This window comes from Cervus canadensis, chromosome 7 (assembly GCF_019320065.1).
Source record: "Cervus canadensis isolate Bull #8, Minnesota chromosome 7, ASM1932006v1, whole genome shotgun sequence".
NCBI classification, from domain to species: Eukaryota; Metazoa; Chordata; class Mammalia; order Artiodactyla; family Cervidae; genus Cervus; species Cervus canadensis.
Window position 1 is genome coordinate 46,793,675 of NC_057392.1, and position 26,859 is coordinate 46,820,533.

Genomic DNA, 26,859 nt, shown 5'->3' on the forward strand with positions numbered 1-26,859 from the left:
ACATTCGTTTTGTTAATTAAAATATTTTCAGTCAATGGCCCAGAGAAATATGGGGGGGGGGGGTGGAAATTTACCTGTTTTCCAACACTGTTTATGTCAAACTGTAGGGGGACACCTTTAGGAACTTTCTTTACATCAGATTGATCCCGTTTTGTCAAGAATGAGGGCACAGCAGTACGAGTTAATCGTGGTTTCTGAGTTCTATTAGGAAAAAATTAAAATAAGACCAGTTAAACAATGAAAAGAAGAGAAATACATCACTTGGTTCATAAGACATCTTGACTTGTATACATGTTCAACTATAAGAAGGCTACTTTATTTACATTCTCAATAACCCTGCCAACCCAGTTCTTTTATTTTTTGAAGTATAGTTAATTTACAATTTTGTGTTTTTCAGGTATACAACATAGTGATTCAGTATTTTTGCAGATATTTCATTATAGGTTGTTATATGATAATAGGTCTAATTCCCTATGCTATACAGTAAATCCTTGTTGCTTATCTATTTTATATATAGTAATTTGTATCTGTTAATTCCATAACCTGATTTTTTCCTTCTGCCTTCTCTGCCCTCTATGTAACCACAAGTTTGTTTTCTATGTCTGCAAGTCTGTTTCTGCTTTCTATATACATTCATTTGTATTATTTTTTAGATTCCATATATAAGTAATAGATAGTATTTGTCTTTCTCTGACTTATGTAACTAAGTATAACATTCTCTCGGTCCATCCATGTTGCTGCAAATAACAGTATTGATAGTATTTGTCTTTCTCTGACTTATGTAACTAAGTATAACATTCTCTCGGTCCATCCATGTTGCTGCAAATAACAGTATTTCATTCTTTTTATAGCTGAGTAACATTCCATTGTATATACACATATATATGCATATATATATATATATGCCACATCTTATTTATCCATTCATCTCTTGATGTATACTTAGGTTGCTTCCATGTCTTGACTACTGTAAACAGTGCTGTTATAAAGAACACTGGGGTGCACATATCTTTTTGATTTAGTGTTTTTTCATTTTTTTCCAGATATATACCCAGGAGTGGAATTGGTAGTTCTATTTTTAAGAAACCTCTATCCTGTTTTCCACAGTGGATGAACTAGTCTACATTCTCACCAACAGTGTACATGGGTTCCCTTTTCTCCACATCCTCGCTGACATTTATTATTTGTAGACTTTTTGATGAGAGCTATTCTGACAGGTGAAGTGATACCTCATTGGGGTTCTGATTTGCATTTCTTTAACAATTAGTGGTGCTAAGCATCTTTTCATGTGCCTGCTAGCCATCTGTATGTCTTCTTTGAAAAATGTCTGTTCAGGTCTTCTTCCCACCTTTTGACTCAACTGTTTTTCACATTGACTTGTATAAGCTGTTTGTATACTTTGGATTTTAACCCATTGTTGGTTGCATCATTTACAAATACTTTCTTGCATTCTGTAGGCTGTCTTCTGATTTTGTTGATGGTTTCCTTGGTTGTGTAAAAGCTTTAAAGTTTAATTAGGTCCCATTTGTTTACTTTTGTTCTTATTTCTTTCGCCTTTGGATACTGATCCAAGAAAATACTGCTATGATTTATGTCAGGGTGTGACCTCCCACCTTCGTTCTTTTTTTCTCAGAATTGCTTTGGTAATTTGGGGTCACCTGGGGTTCCATGTAAATTTTATCTGCTCTAGTTCTGTGAAAAATGTCCTGGGTATTTTGATAGGTATTGCATTAACTCTACAGATTGCTCAGTAATATGGTCATTTTAATAATATTAATTCTCCCAATCCAAGAACATGGGATTATCTTTCCATTTCTTTGAATCATCTCAAATTTCCTTCATCAATGTCTTGCAGTTTTCAACATACAGGTCCTTCACCTCCTTGGTTAAGTTTATTCCTAGGCGTTGTGTAAACACAATTTTAAATGAGTTTTCTTTTTTACTTTCTCTTTCTGATATTTCATTATTAATATATAGAAACAGGTATTAACCTTGTATCCTGCAACCTTGCTGAATTAAAAAAAAATACTTGGTTCTTGACAGACTAATCTAGAGACTAAAATTTATAAACTGCTCACAGAACACCTCTGTAAGTAGAACTACAAACTTCTCAACAATTTGGAATGATTGGTCATTTCCAAGTCTTGATCTTCTACTAAAATAAAGCAACTTCTAAAATCTTAAAGAGACTCATCTGATGTTTTCATCTCAATTATTAAAATGGATGTATAGGTAAAACAAAAACTCTGTAAACCTAGGAATTTTTTTAAAATTTTATTAATTTTAAAATATGTTCATCACAACTGACATAACTGATTTCATAACCTACTAATGGGTCACACACATTGACACATTTTCCTCTGCTGTGTTAGCTTCAGTAGGCCTGCATGAAGTTCCAGGAAACTAGCCAATCTGCTAGACCACTGGCTGACATGGGACTTTCAATTCTAAGTACACAATGTAGATTTTCATTCCTGATACTTTTTGATGGGAAAAATTTAAGAGTGCCAGTTACAGTGTGGTCTAGTGAGGATCCAATGAGGTTTTTCCAAGGCTCGGTCAATTATCAGGTTGAATTTGATGATATGGTTTTAGAACTTTCTTGAAATGGATCCTTTACCTCCAGCCCAGTGCTACAAGTCTCACATCTTGCCTGTGAAATCAGGGTTCAGTTCACCACCCCCCGCCCCTGCTCAGGCAATATCACTTCTGGCTTCAACCTAGGAAGTTTATAATGCAGTAAATATAATGGAATGGTGATGTTAATTAAGGTCATTTAAATAAAAGAATGGGCTTCCTTGGTGGCTCAGTGGTAAAGAATCCGCCTGCCAATGCAGGAGACTTGGGTTTGATCCCCAGGTCAAGAAGATCCCATGGAGAAGGAAAGAGCAACCCACTCCAGTATTCCTGCTTGGGAAATCCCATGGAGAGAGAAACCTGGAGGCTATAGTCCATAGGGTCACAGACATGAATTAGCGACTAAACAACAACAAAAATAAAATATACTATGAAGTCTTTGAAAAGAAGGCGGATGTGTATGTAATGAAGTCCAAAACATGTAACTTTTTTAGTTGTTTTTGGCTTTTTTGTTTGCTTGTTTGCTTTGGCCATGCTGTGTGGCTCGTGGAATCCTAGTGCCCTGTCCAATCAGGGATCGAATCTGGGCCATAGCACTGAAAGTACTGAGTCCTAACCACTGAACCACCAAGGAATTCTCTACTTTTAACTTTATATTATTTCCATTTTGTATCACTTTTATCCTTGTCTCCGTTTATCCTAACTTGGACATCATACTCTTGAGCAGAGTCAAATATATTTCTATTCTCTTACATACTGAGAGGTTATAATTTTTGCAAAAAAAAAAAAAAGACTTACACTGGGCACTGCACTGCTCCTGGATTATCAATGGATACAGTCAAAATTCCTCCATTTGTGGTGGAAGTTCGCCATCTAGTTTCAAAAAACCAAAAATTTCATTAAAATGAAAGGTTTATAAATACTACTGTGTATTCTACATAAAATATACATTTTAAAGTAGCTATTACTTTTTCTAGGTTTTCAGAAATTATAGATACCTGGGCCCCAACATGATATAATTAATCAGCATATTGGTTATAAGAACTGGACATTTGAATTTATAAATATTTTTCTGTGTAACAGACATATGCACATAAAAAAATCAAATAATCCAGAAAAGCTTCTAATAAAAAGCAACAATCCTTTACTCCACTGTTCTCCCTTCCTGCTCCCCAGAGGCAGCACTTTTAACTTTTCCTGATTTTCTGCTTCTTAGTTACCTCCAGAGTTCACTAAACAAGATACTTAGGTAATAGTATCTTGCTATGATAAGGATTCAGCTCATCACACTATCCTCTGGTTTCTCTTCCTACTTTGAAACATTCTGATGGCTGTATCACTATTTTACTTTCATTAATTTTATAAATACACTTGAATTTTCTTTTTTCTCTTGACATTTTCCCCTACCCCCTTTGTAAGAAAGGACAATAGTATTTCTAATTCCTTCCCTCCACCTCTTCATCCACCTTGTACCACCCATTTTCTATCACCTTTACTTTTATATTTATGTAGGTCAAAATCTGACATTTACATTACACTGTTACCAAATTAAGTATCTTGTGCTTTTTTCTATAGGTTGATCCTCAAACTCCAGTGCAATAGAATACTATCAGCATGAAGTTCAAATAGTTGCCATTCTTATACTCCAACTGCTCAAAATTATGCCTATTCTAGATGGCATCATATCTGAATCATGATCATGTGATATATGCTTTGTTTTCTAAGAAGTAGCCATAATTTTAAATGATTTAGTTTTAAACTCTGGTCATACTGATGGAATGTTACAACTCACACTTGCAGTGCAATTCTAAGAGACAAGAATATATTCTTAAAATACCTTCATGGGGTAAGGAGAAAAAAAGCAATATGTAAAAAGAAAACACTGTATTGTTTTTAAAAATTTATAAATATTCTAAAAGCTCTACTGGATTTTCTTCTACTTATTCCATGAACTGGTTCATTTATATAAAGCCATTATAAAAAAATAAAGAGCTATTTCATTAAAATGGAATAAACAGGAAAAAAAATAGAGAGTAATGCATTTGCTGCTAAAATGTGTAACACTGCCATGTGAAAATGCCAAATGTTTTGGGGGGGAAATCAACAAAAACAAAACAGGATTTACTTATTTCAGGCTCAATGGTTAATTCACTCTGGGTCTCATTTAATTTCTTTTTAACTGCGGCACAAAGTAATTTAGGTCACTACTATTCTGGGAGTTTTGAAATGACATCTTGAAAAACAAATTGAAACTTACTGACGAGTTCTCTTTGCTACTACATCGTCTAGCAGTTGTTCTGAGTTCAACTGGGCCTGAACCTGAAGGGGAAAAAAAAAGCAGTAGATCCCACAGAAAGCAGAGGATTTGAATCCAAAGAGCTATCCTGCTCTGTAACTTTATAACCCTGTGTGGTAGGTTTGAATGCAGGAGAGGGGCATGTGCCTATTCTGATAACACCTCTTTCTTGGGGTTCCTGTATCAGAATAAGTAGTAAAAACAAATTTATTCCTAAATAACATGTTAAATTCTTATAGGACACTGCCATTGATGACAACAAAAGAGAAAAGAGGGAAAAAAAATTAACCTAATGTCATGTTCTCCATATCCTAAACCCAAACCCTACCTTGATCATGGGTCATGTCTATAATTGATGATTACTAAAGGTGGATGTTCAGGATCCTTTGTGTAAAAAGAAAACACTGTCAAGGGTTTTTTATACCTTCAGGCCTCTTCTGAAAAGAAAAGTTGCCTGTCGAGTGTCTTTCTGATGACTTAATTTATTTCCACTCCTGGTAAAATTATTTGGAATGTTATTTCTGCAACAACAACAAAAAAACACATGTACCATGAAAAGTCTGGGCCACTTAACAACTCTGAAACATCTTGAAAAAATAAGCAAAAATATTTAAAATTCACAGGCTAAAAATCTGAGGTATACTAAACACAAAGATTCAATTATATTGTTTACATGAAGCTATTGAGATCTGATTTACAGATATCATATAACAATCTGGTTAATTTTGGAGCTAATTTATCTTACAAATATTCAACTGTCTAAAAGAATTAGTACAAAGAAAATCACACCTAGGTACATCACTGTCAAACTGTTAAAAACCAACAATAAAGAGAAAATATTGAAATATATTCTCCAAATCTCTCTCCTTCACTCATATACATTGCTCTCCTTCACTCAGAATACATATTATATTAATATAAATAACACAAAAACGCATACTGTTCCACTGTTTGCTCTCTCCTGCATAGAATATTGTAACCTTAATTATGTTTGACTTTACTTTCACCAATTTCTTTCTAATTTCTATAGAAAGTTGGTAAAAGACAAATTTTCATACTTATCTGCTTATTTCTATACATAAATGTTTAACATGTCACCTCATTTTACCTCCAACCTTATAGAGGCTCAAATGCATAATTTCCCTAGCTATTTCAATTAACTAGGGCTCATTAATGGCTCAGGTAATTGACAAATTCTTGACAAGTTCCTCTTTTCCAAAAAAAAAAGTACTCCCAATTGATTCCCAAAACAAAGAGATCATAGTTGAGTAAAGTTACAATTATAGCCATTCCACATACACAAAAACTTCATTTTTTTTTTTGCTTTGAATTATCTTCTATATGAGATGAATAAATGGTATTTGTAACTGAAATAATAAAACTTCACAGCTTGTCAATTTCTACTTTATCCTTACTGAGAACAGAGTACCATAATCAGTTCAGTTCAGCTCAGTCACTCAGTCATGTCTAACTCTTTGCGACCCCTTGGACTGCAGCACACCAGGCCTCCGTATCCATCACCAACTCCCGGAGTTTACTCAAAATTATGTCCATCAAGTCGGTGATGCCATCCAACCATCTCATCCTCTGACGATCCCTTCTCCTCCTGCCTTCAATCGTTCCCAGCATCAGGGTCTTTTCAAATGAATCAGTTCTTCACATCAGGTGGCCAAAATAATGGAGTTTCTGCTTCAGCATCAGTCCTTCCAATGAATATTCAGGACTGATCTCCTTTAGGATGGACTGGTTGGATCTCCTTGCTTGTCCAAGGGACTCTCAAGAGTCTTCTCCAACACCACAGTTCAAAAGCATCAATTCTTTGGCACTCAGCTTTCTTTACAGTCCAACTCTCACATCCATACATGACTACTGGAAAAACCATAGCTTTGACAAGACGGAACTTTGTTGGCAAAGTAATGTCTCTGCTTTTTAATATGCTGTCTAGGTTGGTCATAACTTTTCTTCCAAGGAGCAAGCGTCTTTTAATTTCACAGCTGCAATCACCACCTGCAGTGATTTTGGAGCCCCCCCAAATAAAGTCTGTCACTGTTTCCATTGTTTCCTTGTCTATTTGCCCTGAAGTGATGGGACCAGATGCCATGATCTTAGTTTTCTGAATGTTGAGTTTTAAGGCAACTTTTTCACTCTCCTCTTTCACTTTCATCAAGAGGCTTTTTAGTTTTTCGCTTTCTGCCATAAGGGTGGTGTCATCTGCATATCTGAGATTATGGATATTTCTCCCAGCAATCTTGATTCCAGCTTGTGCTTCATCCAGCCTGGCATATTGCATGATGTACTCTGCATATAAGTTAAATAAGCAGGGTGACAATATAGAGCCTTGACGTACTCCTTTTCCTATTTGGAACCAGTCTGCTGTTCCATGTCCAGTTCTAACTGCTGCTTCTTGACCTGCATATAGATTTCTCAGGAGGCAGGTCACGTGGTCTGGTATTCCCATCTATTTAAGAATTTTCCACAGTTTGTTGTGATCCACACAGTCAAAGGCTTTGGCATAGTCAATAAAGCAGAAGTACCATAGTAACAGGTCACATTTTAAACAACTGTCTTTGTAACATTTTAAATATCCTTAATTGGTAAAATACATGTAAAGTTTACGCTTTGGCCAGTTCGGTGGCATTCAGTGCATTCACGTGGTCGTACCATCTTTAGAAATGTTCACCTTCACAGACTAAACCTGTTCCCCTTCAACTCACTGCCCACCTCCGCCCAGCCCCCAGCTCCTACCCCTCTGCTGCCCATCTCTGTGAATCTGATTGCTCTGGGGGCCTCGCAGGAGTGGAATCACAGGACATACCCTTTTTAATTTAATATCAAAATAATTTCAGCTAGAGACTTCCCTGGTGGTCCAGTGGTTGAGAATCCACCTTTCAATGCAGGGGACACAGGTTCAATCCCTGATCAGGGAACTAAGATCCACATACTCCAGGGTAACTAAGGCTGTGCACCACAACTGCTGAACCCACATGCCCCAACTAGAGAGAAGCCCACGCACCACAATCAATGAATGATCCTGCATGCCACAACTAAGACTGGACAGAGACAAATTATTTATTTATTTATTTATTTACTTTACACTTATTTTTATTAGTTGGAGGCTAATTACTTTACAATATTGTAGTGGTTTTTGCCACACATTGACATGAATCAGCCATGGATTTACATGTGAAATAATTTAAGCTTAAGAAGTATTCATGAAAAATCCTTTCAGATTTGCTTTTCCCACAAATAACATACACTATTCTATTAAGAGCCACTGAGAGTATGTAACAAATTCAGTTTTCAGAATTTTGAGTGATTCTGGCTGAGGTGTTTTTACCAAAACAATCACCTTTTGCAGTTTTTTTCTATATGTCAAGGGAAACAAACAGAGTGATGCTTTTCTTAAGAAGTCTATAATTAGTTAAATTCATCAACAACACTGGTTCTAAGAAATAAGGAAGCTGTAACTAAATGCTTCCATACTGAGTGTTCAAACAGACATCCCATGTCTCGAAAATGACCAGACAACTACAACATCATTGCAAATTCATTGCTTTGAACTCTCAGTATAAGAAGTCCATCTTTATGAAGGATAATAGAATACTGTCTTATATTTGAGTACTTACTTTCTATTTAACTGGTTAGGTCTCTTGAGAGCTGCAACTGGTTTTCTCTGCACTTCATTTTGTCTCAGAAGGTTTGCCTTCCTTTTTAATGCTGGAAAATATCGTTCTATATTCTTTTAGAAAGCAAGAAACTATGTTAATTAGATTGCTTCATGCTCTATAACCTACTATATAAACATTTCTGAAGCAGAATGGACAGGGACTGACCACTACTTAGATGTACAGATTAGAGAAACAGAAGCTAAAACAATTTGAATATTTCCAGTCTAAGTGACCAAAAAGATAACCACATTATACTTAAAATACTTGCAACAAAAGAAGAATTCAAACAGAAGAATTTTTTCTATTTTGGTTATGTTCAGTTTGAGATACTCTGAGGGATACACAGGTGATGAGGAAACATGGCTTTGGAGATCAAGAGAAGAATCAGAGAGCCTGAAATGAAAATTTGGGAATCCTTCATTTAAATATGATTTTGATGTCAAGTGAAGGTATAAGAGAGCCAAGTTTCTGATGCAGTTGTAGCACCATAGTGCTAGCCAAGCAATCCCTGATGGTTTCCTTGACCTTGACTGGACTAAAGTTGACCTTTAGAGGTCAGAGGAGAAGTAGAAGAGATATGTTATCTCTCCTTTGTCTTTTGCTCTCTTAGAGGGTCCTAAGCAGTGTGGTTTGTGCTTCTATGATTCTACTGTTTTTAGCGAATTTGTGTTTTAAGCTTTGTTTGGTGTCTATTCATTTCTATGAGGTGTCTAACGACTTTTGTGGAAACAAAATATATTACAGTGTGCCCACAATCACTGTTTCCCTCCAGCATTTAGAGTCAGTCTTCCTTTTAATTAGCTCCCTCCCAGGACCTCTGCAAACAGTCACTTGTTAGGGCATCCACCAAGTTTAAAAGACTGGTTAATTTCCAGACATGTCTCAGACTCAGCAGTAGCATAACTTGAGCTGTTTCACAAGAGGCTCTTAGACCCCTTGCAAATAGGCTTCTCTCAAATCTATCTTAACAACTAAAGACTGAATTCCTGCAGTGGGCACAGCCTAAACTCAATTGAGAATTCCATTATATAAAGAATTTGACAAGTTACAAAATGTTTAGAGCAGCTCTGTCTCTTGAGGGCATTCAACAAATATCTATCAGGTATCTACAATGGAACAGGTATATTAGTCGTCAGATATACAAAGATATCTAAGTTATAGTCCTCATCTTCAAGTAATCCAGTCTAACAGACAGATGCATATTAATGGTTAATTATAATATACTGTGGTAAGTTATGTAATAGGACGATATGTGAAGTACAGTGATAACATTATAACACAGAGAGATTTGCATATGCACAAAGAGAAAGAGATATGAAAGAGGAAACTATGACTTTAGATTCTTGGAATGTCGAGGTATGTTTATGGCAGAGAAGAGGGGGTGAAGGTAACAGTGTGGAGTGCAGGTTTAAAGGTGGACATAGGCCAAATACAAATACTGCATATACTACATTCCATGCTAAATAAAATCAACAATTTAGAATCCTTGAAAGATTTAAAACATATTATGTGATGTAAATCAGAGAAAGACAAATATATGGTATCATTTATATGTGGAATATAAAAAAATGATATAAATGAACTTATTTACAAAACAGAAATGGACTCACAGACATAGAAAACAAACTTCTGGTTATCAAATGGATAGCAAATAAGGGGAAGAGAGATAAACAAAGAGTTTGGGATTAATATACACATACTATGATGTATAAAAAAGATAAGAAACAAGGATCTACTGTATGGCACAGGGAATTATAGTCGATATCGTGTAATAACCAATAATGAAAAATAATCTGAAAACATACACCTGAATCACTTGCTACACCTGAAATTAATACATTATAAATTAACTGTATGTCAATACAAATAGTTTAAAAAAAAGAGAGAGCTAATTTCCAAAACAAATGTGTGGGAAGGAAAAAAGGGAGGTTGTAATAGCAAAGAAGCCTGAATAGAAAAACATAAATTTAAAAAATTCAATGTCATATAAGATTAGCACATGAAATGTCCACTTTTTCTCTCTCCACAAAAATTCAGTCCATCATTAAAGAGTAATTCAGGTTTCCATATTTTCTATGAAGGCTTTTCAAAAGTCTTTGACAATATGAACTGTATCTTTTACTTAATCTAGATTCCGTTGTATTTTAAAAATATGACCAGTATCCCAAAGATACAAATTAAAAAACACAAAAATTACAATAGTCTTCATTTTCATGAACATTTAGAAAAGAAATGTAAAAGCAGGAATAAAGAATATCAACCATACAGAAGAAATGCTATGAAATTAGACTAATGATAGCCCATTCCGAGCTTAATATTTTGTCTTTAATAAAAACACCAAAGACCATTTTATAGGTAAATGTAAAAGTTCCTTCTATAATGTTACTGTCACATGTCATTTTCCTTCAAAATACCTGCCATATTATAGTCATTTAGTTATTTGTGTGATAAATTATTTAATATTTATTTGAGTTCTCCATGAGGACAGGGATTTTCTATTGTTAATACAGAATCTCTTGCATCTAGGACATACTGAGTATTCAGTCAACATGAATTAAATGATGAATACATGGTCAAGAGCTGTCAACAGTCCATTAATGTATTGAGAATTTGTGTTCATGAGTCTAAGGCTTGTATATGTGTACAAAAGTGTTTACAAAGAATATCTAGCAGTAAGTTTTCCCTAAGAATTTTGATATAAAAAATTATTCCTTGAGGGAAAGAAATTAAGATATTTAGTCTATTTGAATGTTGTTCTATTAAAGTAGTATTTTATTACTTAAGTATTAAAGTAATAAAAGTTTAAGTGTACAGTTTGATGAATTTGGGTAAGTACATGTAATCAAGTAACCACATCATAACCAAGATATAAAACAGTACCCTAACCCTTAAATGTTTCCTTATGCCCCTGCAATTTCCTTCCCTCACATGACTCTAACCTCAGGGAATGACTGATCTGTCACTATAGTTAGTTCAGCCTTTTATACAATTTCAAAGAAACAGGATCATAGTACATAGTATTTTGTGTTTGAATTCTTCTGCTCAGCATGATGTTTTGAGATGTAGCCACACCGTCTTTGCACATTAACATTTATTCCTATTTTACTGTTGAATTCCACAGTATGAAGATAAGGTATTTATAAACTATCAAAATCAGACAAATGATCAAAACTACCCATTAGCAGAAAGTAACTGCTATTTATGCAGTTATTTTTTTACGTTTACAGAAGTACTAAATAGTTTAGTACTATTACTCCAGTTAAAAGTTCTACAAAACATAACATACCCTCAGTTTTAGGAAATTGTGAATCTAAAAGGAAAATTTTATAGAACTGACACTGACAAGGTAATATATTCCAGTCAAAAAATTCCTTAAGAACTTTCACTTGGCAGATTAAGCTTTCTCTAAACAAAAGAAAAAAATTCATTCTTATAGATGATCATTCCCCTCCTAGCACAGTCATTTGCTGTCTTAGTAAATACTATGAGTATGCTATCTTTCCCACTTAGTAATTCACTTCATCTGTAAGAAAATGTACATTTTTATTGAAATAAAATCTTACTATTTCATATAAACTGTGGAAAGGAAGAGATAAAGTAACAAGATGTCTAATTATGGTCAGGACTTTTTTTTAAGGTAGAAAATTTCTAAGTATATTAAAGTATTGGGGTAATTCATTTAATGAATATAAAAGGATGGTGTAAGTTATTTATACATAAAAAGAAATTTCGTAAATTGCTAGAAAATGATCTGCTTCACAAGTACTATGTCATTCCTGTTCAGATATTAATCTACATTCAGGTTGAGAGAAAGGTTCTTAAGAAACAGGAAATTTCAAACCATACCTTTTCCAAAATCTTTCAGTCTTTGAATAAAAACATCTTGCCATTCAGTACATTATTCTATAATTTATAGAGCTTATAAGTATTCTATAATTTAACACCTTCAATTTTCACTATTTTTAAACAACTCAAAAGACTATACCACAATCTAAAATTTTTACTGGAGCAAGTTCTGTGATAAAGTTTTAGAGATAGCTGTTGGTGATAGCAGAAGTGAAAAGTTAAGGTGTAAAGAGAGTTGTGGTTAACCAGAATACACATTCTTAAGATATTTTAAGAAATGATTCATGTCCTGAATTTTTAAATTAAAATATGTATTACTTTCATAATCAGAGAAACCAAACATTAAAAAATAGAAGAGTAGAACATTAAATTCCTTGGTGGCTCAGACTTACTAAGCATAAGAAATTAAAGAAAAACCATGTGTGAAACTATTTTAAGTAATGCTTTATTTGGCCAATTTGAAATTTACTCCATTGAGATGTAAATAAAAAGCCAATTAAGATTTGAAAAGTAGTTAATTTACAGTGGGTAAATAATTACAACTCTAATTAAAAACATAAACTAGAGGAAACAGTTATCTACCCAAGAGAAATGAAAACCTGTGTCCCTACAGACTTACAGGGATGTAAGCAACATTATTCACAATACCCAAAAAAGTGAAAACAATGAAAATGTTGTCCATCAACTGGTGACTGGATAAGCAAAATATAGTATATCCATATAATGGAATATTATTCAATAATAAAAAGAGATGAAGTACTGAGACTTGCTACAACATGATAAACCTCAAAGTATACAGCTAACTGCCAGCCCACATACTACTGTATGATTCCATTTACACGGATACCTTGGAGTTACTGGGGATTTGGTTCCAGACCACTGCAATAAAGTAACTACCACAAAAAACTGAGTCACAAGAATTTTTGGTTTCCAAGTACATATAAAAAATAATAGTTACACTATAGTCTGTAAGTGTGCCACATTATTATGCCTAAAAAAAGAATGTACATACCTTACTTTAAAAATACTTTATTGCTAAAAAAATGCTAACCATCATCTCAGTCTTCTGTGAATTGTGATCTTTTTTCAATAGTACCATCAAAGATCACCATAACAAATACAATGATGAAAGAGTTTAAAATATTGTGAGGATTACCAAAATGTGACACAGAGACACAAACTGAGCAAAGGCTGTTGAAAATAAGGCACCAACAGACTTGCTCAATGCAGGGTTGCCACAAATCTTCAGTTTGTAAAAAACGCAGTATCTGTGAAGCATAATAAAGTGAAGTGTAATAAAACAAGGTATGCCTGTATATGAAATGTGTGGGAAAGGCAAATTTATAATATATTTCCAGCAAGTAGATTAGTGGTTGCTTGGGGGCATATGATGGGGTATGACTGTGAATGGACATGAGACTTCTCTTTAGAGTGATAGAAATGTTTTTCTAAAATTAATTATTGTGATGATTGTTCAACTCTAAATTTTCTAAAATTCACTGAACTGTACACTCAAATGAATTTTACAGCATAAAATTATACATCAATAACCTATTAAAAACTGCAGACACACACTAATCTGTTAAAAACGGTATACATACACACGTGTGTGTATGGGGCACGTGCACAGGAAAGTCAAGAACCTATAAAAAAAAGTTTATATTTGATAATGTGGAAGTTTAGGTATTCTTCATGCATGACAATCATTTTTATTTAATTATTAAATTTTTTATATAAGCCCCAAAGTACTACATTAAAAAACCAAAATATTCAAATAAAATGTTCTCTCAAGCTCATTCACAAAAATATTAGTACAAATAAAAGTTTCTTTTTTTTCCTTAGTTGAAATATAGTTGATTTACATATTGTGTTAGTTTCAGGAGTACAGCAAAGCAATTCAGCTGTAAATATATATGTATTTTTCAGATTATTTTTATTATAGGTTATTATAAGATACTGAATATAGTTTCCTGGATATACAGTAAATCCTTGTTGCTTATCCATTTTGTGTAGTAGCTTGTATCTGTTAATACCATACTCCTATTTCATCCCTCTTCTCCCCATTCCCTTTGGTAACTGAAAGTTTGTTTTCTATGTCTGTGAGTCTTATTTCTCTTTTGAATACAGATTCATTTGTCCCAGAGTTTCTGATTCAGGATTAACCATGCTCCCTACCTTGTCACTTAGAGGTGGTCGATTCATAGGACTAATTCCTTTTCGAATTCCAGTTGCTTTCCTAGCTGCAAGGCCAGTGATAACTCCATAAGGACGTCTCTTCCCAGGCATCACTCTTCCTCTACGGCTCAGATTATTCTTACCAAAACCTGTAGAAGAAGAGGAAAAAACAATCTAAGAATCAACTGAGTGGCCCACAGGTGACAGGACATTGTATTTGTTAAGTAGGGTGGAGGACATGAGAGTTTTTCATTATATAACACTTCTTTTATTATTACTATATTTTATAAGCTGCACTGAAAAGGGTTCTGCTGCTGGTAATGGACTGCAAAGGACTAGAGGATCCTCACATTTCCTCCTAGCTATCTTCTCTTCAGAATTACTCTCAACAAAGAGAACAGTCTCAACTTTCCCTGTGCAGCTGCTAACCACATATGCTTATTGAGCACTTGAAATATGACTAATCTGAATTTAGATGTAACAAAAGAATATATAATATTTCATTAATTATTTCATATTAATCATACATTATAAAGATATCTCAGATGTACTGGGTTAAATAAAATACATTATTAATAGGTGCCTCACACTTTATTTGTTTGGTGGCATTGATTTAGAGTGGAATCACTATCTCCTATTTACTTACTATGCTGCAATCTGGGTTCTTTGTTTTCAGTCTTACTGTATTCCAACTGCTTTTGCTAAAGTCTGCAGTAAACTCCAATGAATATTTTAATCTCTGTGGCACATGACATTACTGACTTCACTCTTCCATTATATATCTTACCTATTTAAACACTCATTTTCTAATTATGAAAAAGTAAACATGTTCAACTGCAGAAATCTTAAAGACATATAAAGTATAAATAAGAATATAAAAGTCACCACCATTATTAGGCCACCACTTAAAGATAACAACTATTAACATTTTACATTATTCTAGTATTTTACTTATACACATATATTTCAAGTTAACACTTTTAGATTCAACTGTTTTTAAGCAACTCAAAAGACTGTATCGCATGAGGTAATTTACAATTTTGTAGTATCGTGGGCCCAGAAAGCAGACCAAGTCAATCTTCCAGCAAGCATACTTCACACTCAAAATACTACTTTGTAGTCTATGTTTACACTGTATTGTGAATATTGTGAACTACACTAGGTAACAACTGTGATATTGGCCATCCTTAATTCTAATGCCTTTAATATTCACACTAATCATTTCAGTTACTTCTAGCATTGCTCTACCATAAATAACATTACAATAACACTATAGATAACACATTTTTATACACATCCATGATCATTTCTTCAATATATAAATTTCCAAAGGCCAAAATGCTGTATCTAAAGCAAATTCTTAAGGATTTTGATTCTTTTGGTAAAAAATCTCCTCCAGAATGACTATATTTATGTATATTTCCAGGAACATAAGTTTGCCCATTTTTCCACATCATTGACTACTTTGACTATTATTCTTTTTAATCTTTATCACTTTATGTTTGGAAAAAAAAAAAAAAACTCATCACATTTGGTAGTTTACTAGCAATAATGAACACTTGCCATGTGTTTTTTGTTTTTTTTTTTTTTTACTATCTTTCATTCCCAAACAGCCATGTTCATAAATCAGTCTTTTAGGATCAAGTTCTAATTTCCTTTGATGTTTTGATAGAAGAATTACTTTAAATTTATAACTAATTTTTCAAGGATTGATATCTTTACAATATCCAGGAATGTGCTGTCTTTCCACTCATTCAAGTCTTCTTTGGTCACTAAATTGGCATAGTAAAGTTTCAAGCTTTTCCCCCCAAAGGTCCTGCACAGTTCTCATTAAATTTATTACAGGTATTTCATATATGTTATTAATCTCAAAAAAAAGATCCCTTTCTATTAATAATTTTCATACTGTCATTCCTGGGATTACAGAAAGCTACTGAGGTTTCAATGAATAGCTTCTAATCAGCTATCTCACTGAATTCACTTATTAGTTCTAACAGTTTTTCAAATTATTTTCTTGGGATTTCTGAGTGACAATCATATTACTCACAAATAATACCATCTTCTTCCTTCCAATAATTACACCTCGAATTCTTTTACTTCTTAATGCAATGGCCAGGAATTCCAAAGGACTATTCTAAGTAACAACTGTGACATTGGCTATTCTTAATTCTAATTTGGGGGGGAATGTCTTTAGAATGGAATCCTGCATAATACTATACACCTTCAATGTGATCACAGGTCTAACAACTTGCTTCACAGTCAAACTAAATAAACTTAAAATAGTTTACTGTAGGATTTCTCAGGACTAACGTGTGTGATGAATCTCTTAAGTAATAATCATGTATATGTCATTCTCAAATATCTAATTCCATAATGCTTTTTGCGGTGTACCAATTTTGAGACCAGAATTCAACAAGGCAGTTAGAAAAACCTGTTATGATGGTTGAACCATTTAGAATTCATTGCCTTTACTGCCCCACTTCTGTTTCTGGAACATATCTCTTACCGGTTGGCTTAATATGAAGCTTTGTCAGCAGAGGGTGCTGCAGGGACTCTAGAAGCTTTTCTTTCAAGTTCTAGTGTGTGCAACTCAAAGTTTGTTTCTGTGGCATAGGACAGTCAGTGGCACTCATTATCCCTTCCCCCCCAAGCTAAGACTATGGTGAGGTAAGAGAGGCGCCTAAGGCACAAAATTTGAGAATGAATGACACTATAAATTTTAGGCTCTAGGTATCTATCTAGATCTAGTCCTAGGTATCACTCTAACTTTGACCCTGCTCATCATCCTCCAGTAAACTAAAACTCCCTCATCCCTCCAGATCACTTCCCAGTGAATTCTATCTGCATGGCAACTCAGTATGGTGGGGAATTCATGTAAATTTGTTCCTTTTTTGGGTGCTCTGCCTTAGGACTAAAAGTAATGATCTTATTACTTTTATAATCAGCAAAAAAGCAATAGAGATACAACTTTTAAAAATATTAGGGTCAAACTGTTGCTACTCTATGTGTGATTTCCTTCTAGAATTGCAACCAAATGAAGATCAAGCATGTTGTGGAAGCCTCTAGTTCAAATTAAATCTGTAACAACTTGCTATTTTTATTTGTATTAAATAATGAAGCATCTACTACTGTGCTAGGTACTGTGTTCTGAGTACTTTAAATGAGAACTTGATGAAGCTGATGCTAACATTTCAGTTTTGCAAGTAAAATAAGGCAAAGAATAGTGACTACCCAGAGGTCATAGTTAGAAAATGGCAGAGTCATGATCTAAGTGCAAATTTCTGTGGCTCAAAAAACTGAACACTTTTCCAAACAATTAAATAATAATAAAAGGCAGAATATAATCTGGTACATTTCCAAAGAGGAAAAAAAACAGCTATAACAGAAAAGGCAGGCTCTGAGCTAGCTACAAAACACAAATGATGTGAATAAGGAATAAGGCAAACAGTGACAAGTACAATACAAAGACATAGGCAAGCACAGTGTACTGAGAGATAGTCTAGAGAAAAGGATAAGAAGTGAATGGATGTGGTAGGCACAAATAAGAGGGCTCTAAGTGGGGATAAAGACTATACTTGAACAGGAATTAAGGGGGTCATGGAATTCATGATTAGATTATATCAGTCTTGAAGCAGTATCTTATACTGAATGGAAGAAAGACAGAAGGCAGTGAAACCATTCTGGATGCCATTGCAACTCTAAAACATAACATGATAAGGGACTGGGAGAGGAACAAAGAAATCTGAATGTATTCCAAAAGAAAGAGTGAATCAGTAGAACAAAGAGAAAGTTTAAAGAGAGCATGAATCCATTATTATACCAAAGTTTGAAGCTTAGATGAGAAAGACTCATGAAAAAATCTCATTAACAAGAATAAAAAGAGGTGGAGAGAGAAGGATTGGGAATTTGGGATTAGCAGATACAAACTAGTGCATATAGGCTATATAAACAACAAGGTACACTACTATATAGCACAGAGAACTATATTCAATATCCTGGGATAAACCATAATTGAAAAGAATATGAAAAATAATATATATATATATCACTGAGTCACTTTGCTGTACAGAAGAAATTAACACAATACTGTAAACCAACTATACTTCAATAAAATTTTTAAAACCACACAAATAAAAGGAGGTTCTATTCCTAGGAGCTTTCTGACTATTACAGTCACTGTTCCCATTCTCATCACCTTTCTACAATCTCTTATTTCTTTTTCAACGGCTTCTCCTTTACTTTCTAACAAGCCTAGATCATCCCTTTCTTCTCCTTCCTTTTCTACCTTTGAGCAAACTTCACTAGCAAACTTCTCAGTTTTAGCAACAGTTCTATTTTTCACCCTTTAATTGTCATGTTTCATGCAATAGTCTTTTCTCAGTTTTCATTCATTTAGCCCCTTTAGAAAGTTCTCTTGTCTTTCCAGAGTACCTTCATTCTCATTACTTCAACTATTACCTCTATGAAGAGCCTTCCACATTTTAAGCTTCACCAGAGCAGCAGTTGAACACTAGTCATGTGTTAGAGGGACATATGGAACTTTAAAAATACCCAGATCCTACTTCTGCAGATTCTGGTTCAGTAGCAATGGAGTGCAGCCAGATATCAGTATAATTTATAAAACTCCATAGGTTCAACTAATGTTGAGAACTAAACCTAGACACAGGAATTTACATCTTTCTTTTGAATCTACAGCCCAATTCCTTCATGAATTTCTTTCACAGACATATCCAGTTGCCTAAACTAATTTCTGCAGTCAAATCACTTACACGAAGATTTGAGGGATTTTCTAGAAAATATCATTATCACAAAGTGTATGCAATTGTATTACTGGCTCATTTCCAAATCAGCACACAAACTTTTCCCTATCTCCTCTATATCTAAAAGAGACGGCATTCTCAACCTTTTTGGTCTCAGGACCTCTTCATCCTCTTAAAAAATTACTGAGGAGCCCAAAGAGGTTTTCTTTCATGAGTTTATGTTTACTGAAATTTAGCATACTATAAGGGTGGTATGCTGGTGGCTCAGTGGTCAAGAATCTGCCTGCCAATGCAGGAGATGAGGGCTCAATCCCTGGGTCTGGAAGATCCCCTGGAAAAGGAAATGGCAAACCGCTCTAGTATTCTCGCTTGGGAACTCCCATGGACAAAGGAGATTGGTGGGCTACAGTCCATGGAGTTACAAAACTCCATGGACACGACTTAGGGACTAAAAGTAACAACAAGCAGCCATACTACAAATGAAAACTAAAACATTTAATAACGATGCTATTTTAAAGCTCACTAAATGTAGGGCAAAAAACATTTTTTAATGAAAAACAATTATTTTCCTAAACAAAAAAATTTAATAAGAAGAGAGGCACTGATTTGCATTTTTGCAAATCTTTTTAGTGTGTGGCTTAATAGGAAATTTTCTGTTTCTGCATCCAATCTGTTTGATCACATGCTGTGTAGATTTTGGAAAAGTCCACTGTACATTCATGAAAGAATACGACTGAAAACACAATTAATGTCTTACTATTATTATAGAAAACTTTGTTTACAACCCTTGAGTCCTGGGGAGTCCCTAGGATCTCTGGACAACACATTGATAATCGCTGTTGTATAGTATTCCATCCCTGAAGAACATTTAGGTTGTTTGTACAAATATGCATTGAGTGACTAAATTACATTTCAGGAATAGAATTGGGAAAACTTTATTCTCTTATGTGTTCAGTCATCAAAAATAAATGATTATTTGCTAAGGGCTCTCTGCTTATTCTGTTACCTCAAGATAACATTCTCACTGACATTACAATGTGGAAATCTGAACTTATCCAAACCAATCAGAGCTTAAGAAAATCCCGTATCTCTCTGAACATTCAGTGACAGGAGCAGCTGCTCTATTTTAGGCCCTGTCACATGGAAATGGAGAACATACAAGCACAAATTCAATCTTAAAAGATCCTAAGGCACTTGCAGATCTTTAGCTCAACGCTCAGATCATAATCTCTGTAAAAGGAAAGCTTTTCTGATCCTTTATGAACGAGATCCTATTTCACCTTATTGATTAAATCACCACTAATTATCTTAGCACAAAATGCCTATCTAAAATCCTATACTATAATCAGACCTTCTCTCATGATATTTCTCAACTCAAATGTTTTTCACCTTATCTCTGTCACCAGAAGTTCCTTGAAGTAAGACTGCATCTTTACAAACCCCAATAAGCTGGTCAATTCAGAGCATTTATCAGGTATTTAACAAACGATTAGCATAAACAAATATATTTCTGGCTTCTATGAACTCAAAAATTATTGTAATATAAATCATATTTAAATATGGAATGTTGAGTAACATAAGAAACCTCTAAACATAAATCACTGGAATTAAATATTAATTTTCTATAGCTAAATACCTGTCACAAGATTTATTCTCTTGAGTCCAGCTACCCAAGAAAATTATTAGGAAAGAATAAATTTTTCTATACAGTCTAATTTTAGTTATAGGTATATGTTGAGGATATGTTGGCATATCAGCTGTTAAATGTAGGATTAATTATGTTCAATTTATTGGAGATTACTTGTTATGTTTTTTTAACATATATAGGACAAAAATCAACTTAAGAATTAGTTTATCAAACATTTTTTCACATGTGTAAAAAAGATCTTGAGTTTTAAAAATCTGAACAAATGTTTATTTTAAAATGCTGATGCAACTGCTAAAAAAGTTAATGAGTCACATTTAATTAATAGTATTCCCTTACTGCCTTAAGTTCATTTTGGAACAAGATGTTATAAATAAATAAGCTTCTAGATTACTAAAAATAACTGTATATGTAGAGTTCCAAGATAATAGACCACATCTAAAGCATTCAATTCCTCGTTACCTTTGGAGATTTTAACAAATCCTAAAGATCCTGCATAAGATAAGTAACCTAGAAATAATTTTCTATGCAAAATAGCAGTCTCCATGTATTTAAAAGGTTTTTATATAAGAAAGGTAATTTGTTTCCTATAACTCTATAGAATTAACAGGAAGGCATGATTTAATTCAAATTAAGAGAATTTTCTAATAAACAATATGTCTCCAATAATGGAATAAGCTATCTTGTGAGGTGGTATGTTCTCCCACTGAATGTATTCAAGCTAGAGTAACACAGTCATCCATCAGACAGACTAACATCTAACCGCGAAGGAGACTGAGACTTTATGATATGTAAGATCCTTTACAAATCTATATCCCTAAAAATAATAAAGACTTTATATACTGAGTTTACTTTAAAATGACTTAATGTTTTTAAGACACACCAGTTAATCACCTACTTAAGGAAACTTGAATTGCTACCAGATTGTAAGATTAAACAAAACCCTGAGAGAAGGAAAAACAGAAATCACTGATATATTTCCTCCATGTTTTAAGTATGTATCAAAGATAGCATACTACGAACCCATAAATAATTGGCACTTTATTAAAGCTTACTTGCAAAACTTACCAGAATTCTGTTGAATACCCCATCTTACTCTCATCCTGAATTGCCTGGCACCACTTTGCTGAAGTCTTCTATTTAACCTCGGGAAATTCTGCTTCTTTCCTTCCTTTCGATTCAATTTGATGATATCATCTGTGATAGACAAAATGTGATGATTATCTTCATCTTAACTTAATGACTCAATTACTCAGCCTCATTTTCTAGTTGACAGATTTCCTATGTCCCTAACTTCTTTTCTACTTTGGAAGCACTTCCTTAAAAGGATAATAATTCTAAGAACATAAAAGCTCAAATCAGCCAATATATTTGGAGCAGTGAAGAAAGGTTTCATAAGAAAAGCTGAAGTCAACAGACCAAAACAGAGCTAGTAATTAATGAAATTTTCCATTATTCATAGTATTTCTTTTCCCTAATAAATGTAAATAAGCAGAACCTGTTTATAAAAATTATCTGTATTTATCTTCTATAAACAAAGAAGTCTCCAGTTTTAAAGATGACCACCTTTCAATAAAACCATTGGCAGTCAAATAATAAATCATTCATAAATGAAATTTCTAAGTTCATCTCAAATTAGCAAATCTTTACTGTGTATATATTATGGTGCAATGAATGTATGTGGCAGGCTGTTCCGTATAGAAACAAACAAAAGTAAAATATGACTACTCTCAATAAATTTAAAATTAGTGACAGAAACAGACATGTAAATAATGAACACAAAAGACACATAAGTAAACAAGTACCATACTAAAGGTACAGTATAAAAAGAAAACACTACTGGTTCTCTGCTTGTTTAGCAAAGCAATTCGGGGTTACCTTATTTTTCTTTTTACACAGTTCTCTCTCTCTCTCTTTTTTTTTTTGGTCATGCCAAGGGGCACATGGGATTGTGGGATCTAATTCCTGGACCAGGGATGGAAAACGTGTCCCAAATGGAAGCTTGGAGTCCTAAGCACTGAACCTCTAGAGAATTCCCTCTGCACTGTTCTAAGTCTCATTATCTACAAAAACACTTTCAAACTGTCCCAAGGTAATTCACAAACAACACACTGCCCTAATATCACAAAAGAACAATGTCACGATCAGGAAACTAAATGTACTGCAGATCCTATTTACGTATGTTAAAAGGAGATTACTAGCAGACAAAAAATACACATTTAAGAATATTCATGCAATTTCTCTAAAGTTCCAACTCCAATTCTGATTTGAAACTATAGCAAATAAACCAAAAAACTGAACACTGTCAACACTTCTAAATAAAATTACCAAAACTAACAAACCTGTTATTTTTTTCCAAACTGCTCTAAATACAAATAATTTAACAACTGTATCAATATAACCACAGTCTTTTCTAAAGTCAAAGAAGGATATATAAGGATCTTTTTGTATAGAGCACTACTCTATCTCACCCATCTTCCACATTTAAGACTTTAAATTACATTCAAACAAATAGCCATACAAAATAATTCAAATCTCAAGAAGAGATAAATCTTTCAGCTACAAAAAAATTCATCAAAGTTAAAGGCACTCAAAAAGTTTTTATAGAATACAAAGATTTCACAAATCTCAGAGGCATGAACATGTTAAATTCTCAGTAAGCAGAAAGAAAATATAGTTAGAAAGCCACTACTTTCGAAGCACTACTTTCCTTTAACAAGGTGCTACTTATTCTTCACCAAAAGTCTGAAATCTCAGAGTCATGAAAGTATTCCCCCTCCAAAATTAATTTGGTCTGGGAACCACAAAACAAGAAAAGGCAGAGTATAATTCTGACTAACCAGGCTGATTTTTAACCAGGCTATTTTTAATAGGGCACTATAGAGTATAAACTAAAAATTAAAAGTAGCAAAGCATATCAAATATAAAATTATGTTTTATATTTAAGCATTTTATTATCTAAATCCTCAAATTAAATGGAGCTACTATGACACAGAAGATTCTTCAAATCTAAAGAAAATGGCTTTCTCCTAATCAAGGAGAGATAGTAACTGAGTACTAATAAGATGGTTCTTAAAGCATGTATTCATTCAATTCTCACAATAATTCCATGAAGTAACTACTTTAATCCCCATTTTCAAATTAAGAAACTGAGTCACAATGAGGCCAGCTATTGATAGCCTTGGTAGATAATTCTATGTGAACAGTCACATAAACCTGACAGAGCCACAGTTAGAAACAAAACAAAAAATTAAATTCTAAAACCTATGCAAGCCTGATAAAATGGGATATTCAGTTTATCAAGGATAAAGTGGGATAGTCACAAAACATAATAATTACTTAAAATACCTGTCTCTTCATCACCTCTCTGTGAAATTCACTTAAAAAAAAAAAGGCACCTGACAGAATGCTGCATGTTCTTAAGGGAGAAAAGAGACCAAGTTCTAGTTTAGCTATCTATTGCATTTCATCTCTACCGTCAAAGAGAATTATCCCTCAGTTTTCTTCACTTGAACTCCCTAATTACCAAACAAAATGCATACAAAAAACTTAGAAACTTAAGAAATATATTGGTTATGAAAACACACTTTTAACACTTTCTACATCTACAGCATGGTGCTCTGAAATACTGATTCCATCCTTAACTTGCTGTGCAACTTGGGCAAATTACTTAATTTCTCTAGGTTTCATAAAACAGAAATAACAACAGTCACCTATATAGTGTGTGTATGTTTGTAAATATGGTGCTTACAGTGTACCAGGTACTGTTCTGAGCAGTTTATCCATGCCTATTGACTCATTTAACACTTACAGCAACCCTCTGAGGTAGGGCCTCACCTTTTTACAGATGAGGCACTAAGAAGCAATTTGCCCAAGATCAAATGGCTAATAAGTGGCAGAGACAGGATTTGAATTGAGATAGTTTGGGATTCCATGCTTTTCATCAAACAGTTATATACCTTATAGGGTTACCACTGGGATAACTTAACACACATATAAAAATGCTTAGTCCAGTGCCTGGCAGGTAGTAAGCACTCTAAATATTTACTATACTTTTTCTTGGCCTTAGTTCAAAAGATTTCTCATGTATTTAGAGGTCACTGCGGACTAGCATTAAGGCAAGAATATGATTTTCTGATGATCTGCTTAATTCGTATCTTGGGTTCTAACTTATGACAACAGAAAGCAAGAGTTCTTGACTTAATGACTAAAAATCTTGCAAAAAACAAAGAAACACAACAAAAAAGAAAAATAACCTCCTTGTAAAAGTTACACTTTTGTATGCCCTGTGCTGTGCTTATTAGTCAGTTGCTCAGTCGTGTCCAACTCTTTGCAACTCCATGGACAGTATCCCGCCAAGCTCCTCTGTCCATGAGGATTCTCCAGGCAAGAATACTGGAGTGGGTTGCCATGCCCTCCTCCAGGGGAATCTTTCCAACCCAGTAATCGAACCCAGGAAGCCCAAAGATACTGAAGTGGGTAGCCTATCCCTTATCCAGGGGATCTTCCCGACCCAGGAATCGAACCGGGGTCTCCTGAATTGCAGGTGGATTTTTTACCAGCTGAGGTACCAGGGAAGCCCCTCTGTATTTCCCAGAACTTTTCAAATATCCGAAAAATTGTAGGCCTCAGGCAGAGCTAACCATATCTAATGTCATAACCTAAATCCCGATAAAAACAGCATTACTTTTAAACCAATCAAGCCAAACAGACTAGTGCCTCCGTGATGTTAGGTCTGAATTTTTAACAGAATCGCCCATCTTCCTGCTTTTTACCTAGTTGTCACCAAGCCACTCCAACTCTTCTAGGTCCTATGCTTTACTTGTCCCATCAACCCACATAAACCATCCTTGCTTTTCGCTTCGTTTTGTTCTAATTCGCTAACTTGAACGACTGGATGAGGAGAAAGTGCTTTTCTGGGCACCGCCTAATACATCACCATCCCATGAAGTCCTTTCTAAGGATCTTTTCTGTCAAGCGCCTCACGGTGGCCTTGCCGTCTGCCGCCCGTCAGAAATGGTCAACTCTAGGGGCTTTTTGACGCTTCTGTGCGACGCCAGGCACAGGCCCAAGCGCGCAAAACGCCCAACTAGCCCTTCTCTGGAACCACGGATTTAACCGAACCAGCCCGGCTCTCGAAGAGCCTTCCTCAGAAAGGTTGGCTGCGTCCGATCCGTGCCCACCTCGATAACGCCCACACCGAACACGCCTGAGGTGAGACGCGCGGAGTTTTCCTCACAAAGAGCTGGGGTCACCCGCGAGTGTTAGCGCCCTTCTGAAGGGAAAGGGTCCGCACTCCTAGATCCCCCCAAAGTCCCGACCCAAAGCGCCCTCCGCCCCCTCAGACACAGTCCGGCCGAGGGGATCCCCGAGGCCCTCGGACTTGACCCCGACACCTGCGAGCTCTCCCCCGCCCCCACGTCCCAACCAGCCCTCGCTTGGTTCCGCCCACCCGCAAGAAAACTCCAGCGACAACTGCACCCAACCGCCCCTTCCCCCACAAACCACGGTATTTGGTTCCACCCACACCTCCTCCCACTCCAACTCGGTCCGACTCGGCTCCTCACCTAAAGACATATCAATTTTGTCCAGGTTTTCATTGCTGCGGGCTTTCGGCGGCGCAGGCGGCGGGGTTGCGGTGGCTCCCATTAACCGGGTACTAAACCGGTTCATGGCTGGAGACGTCGAGGGAACAGTCAGACGAGAAGGCCAGAGGCTGAGGCCTGCCACCTCCCACTCACGCACGCAGACTATCCGCACCGCGAGAGCGCGCACGCGTGCTGACGGAGTCCGTGCCCCCCTACGCGCGTCTGACGGCGGGGGAGGTGGGGACCATAGAGACGAGCGGCCTGCGAGAGTGGCCCCACCCCCTTGCAGGGACTGGGTCCTAGC

General features: G+C 35.1%; 1 protein-coding gene across 1 annotated transcript in view; it reads right to left on the minus strand.

Annotated features, from left to right (window-relative positions):
• Positions 1-26,761, minus strand: part of FYTTD1 (forty-two-three domain containing 1) — a 30,742-nt gene extending 3,981 nt beyond the window's left edge. The window contains exons 1-8 of the mRNA XM_043473239.1: positions 26,535-26,761; positions 22,036-22,164; positions 14,563-14,711; positions 8,500-8,612; positions 5,298-5,394; positions 4,835-4,896; positions 3,376-3,450; positions 75-201 (exon numbers count right to left, since the gene is read on the minus strand). Of these exons, the coding sequence (XP_043329174.1) occupies positions 75-201; positions 3,376-3,450; positions 4,835-4,896; positions 5,298-5,394; positions 8,500-8,612; positions 14,563-14,711; positions 22,036-22,164; positions 26,535-26,640 (858 nt within the window). The 5' untranslated portion in view covers positions 26,641-26,761. The remainder of the gene's footprint in view (positions 1-74; positions 202-3,375; positions 3,451-4,834; positions 4,897-5,297; positions 5,395-8,499; positions 8,613-14,562; positions 14,712-22,035; positions 22,165-26,534) is intronic.
• Between the last annotated feature and the right edge of the window lie 98 nt (positions 26,762-26,859).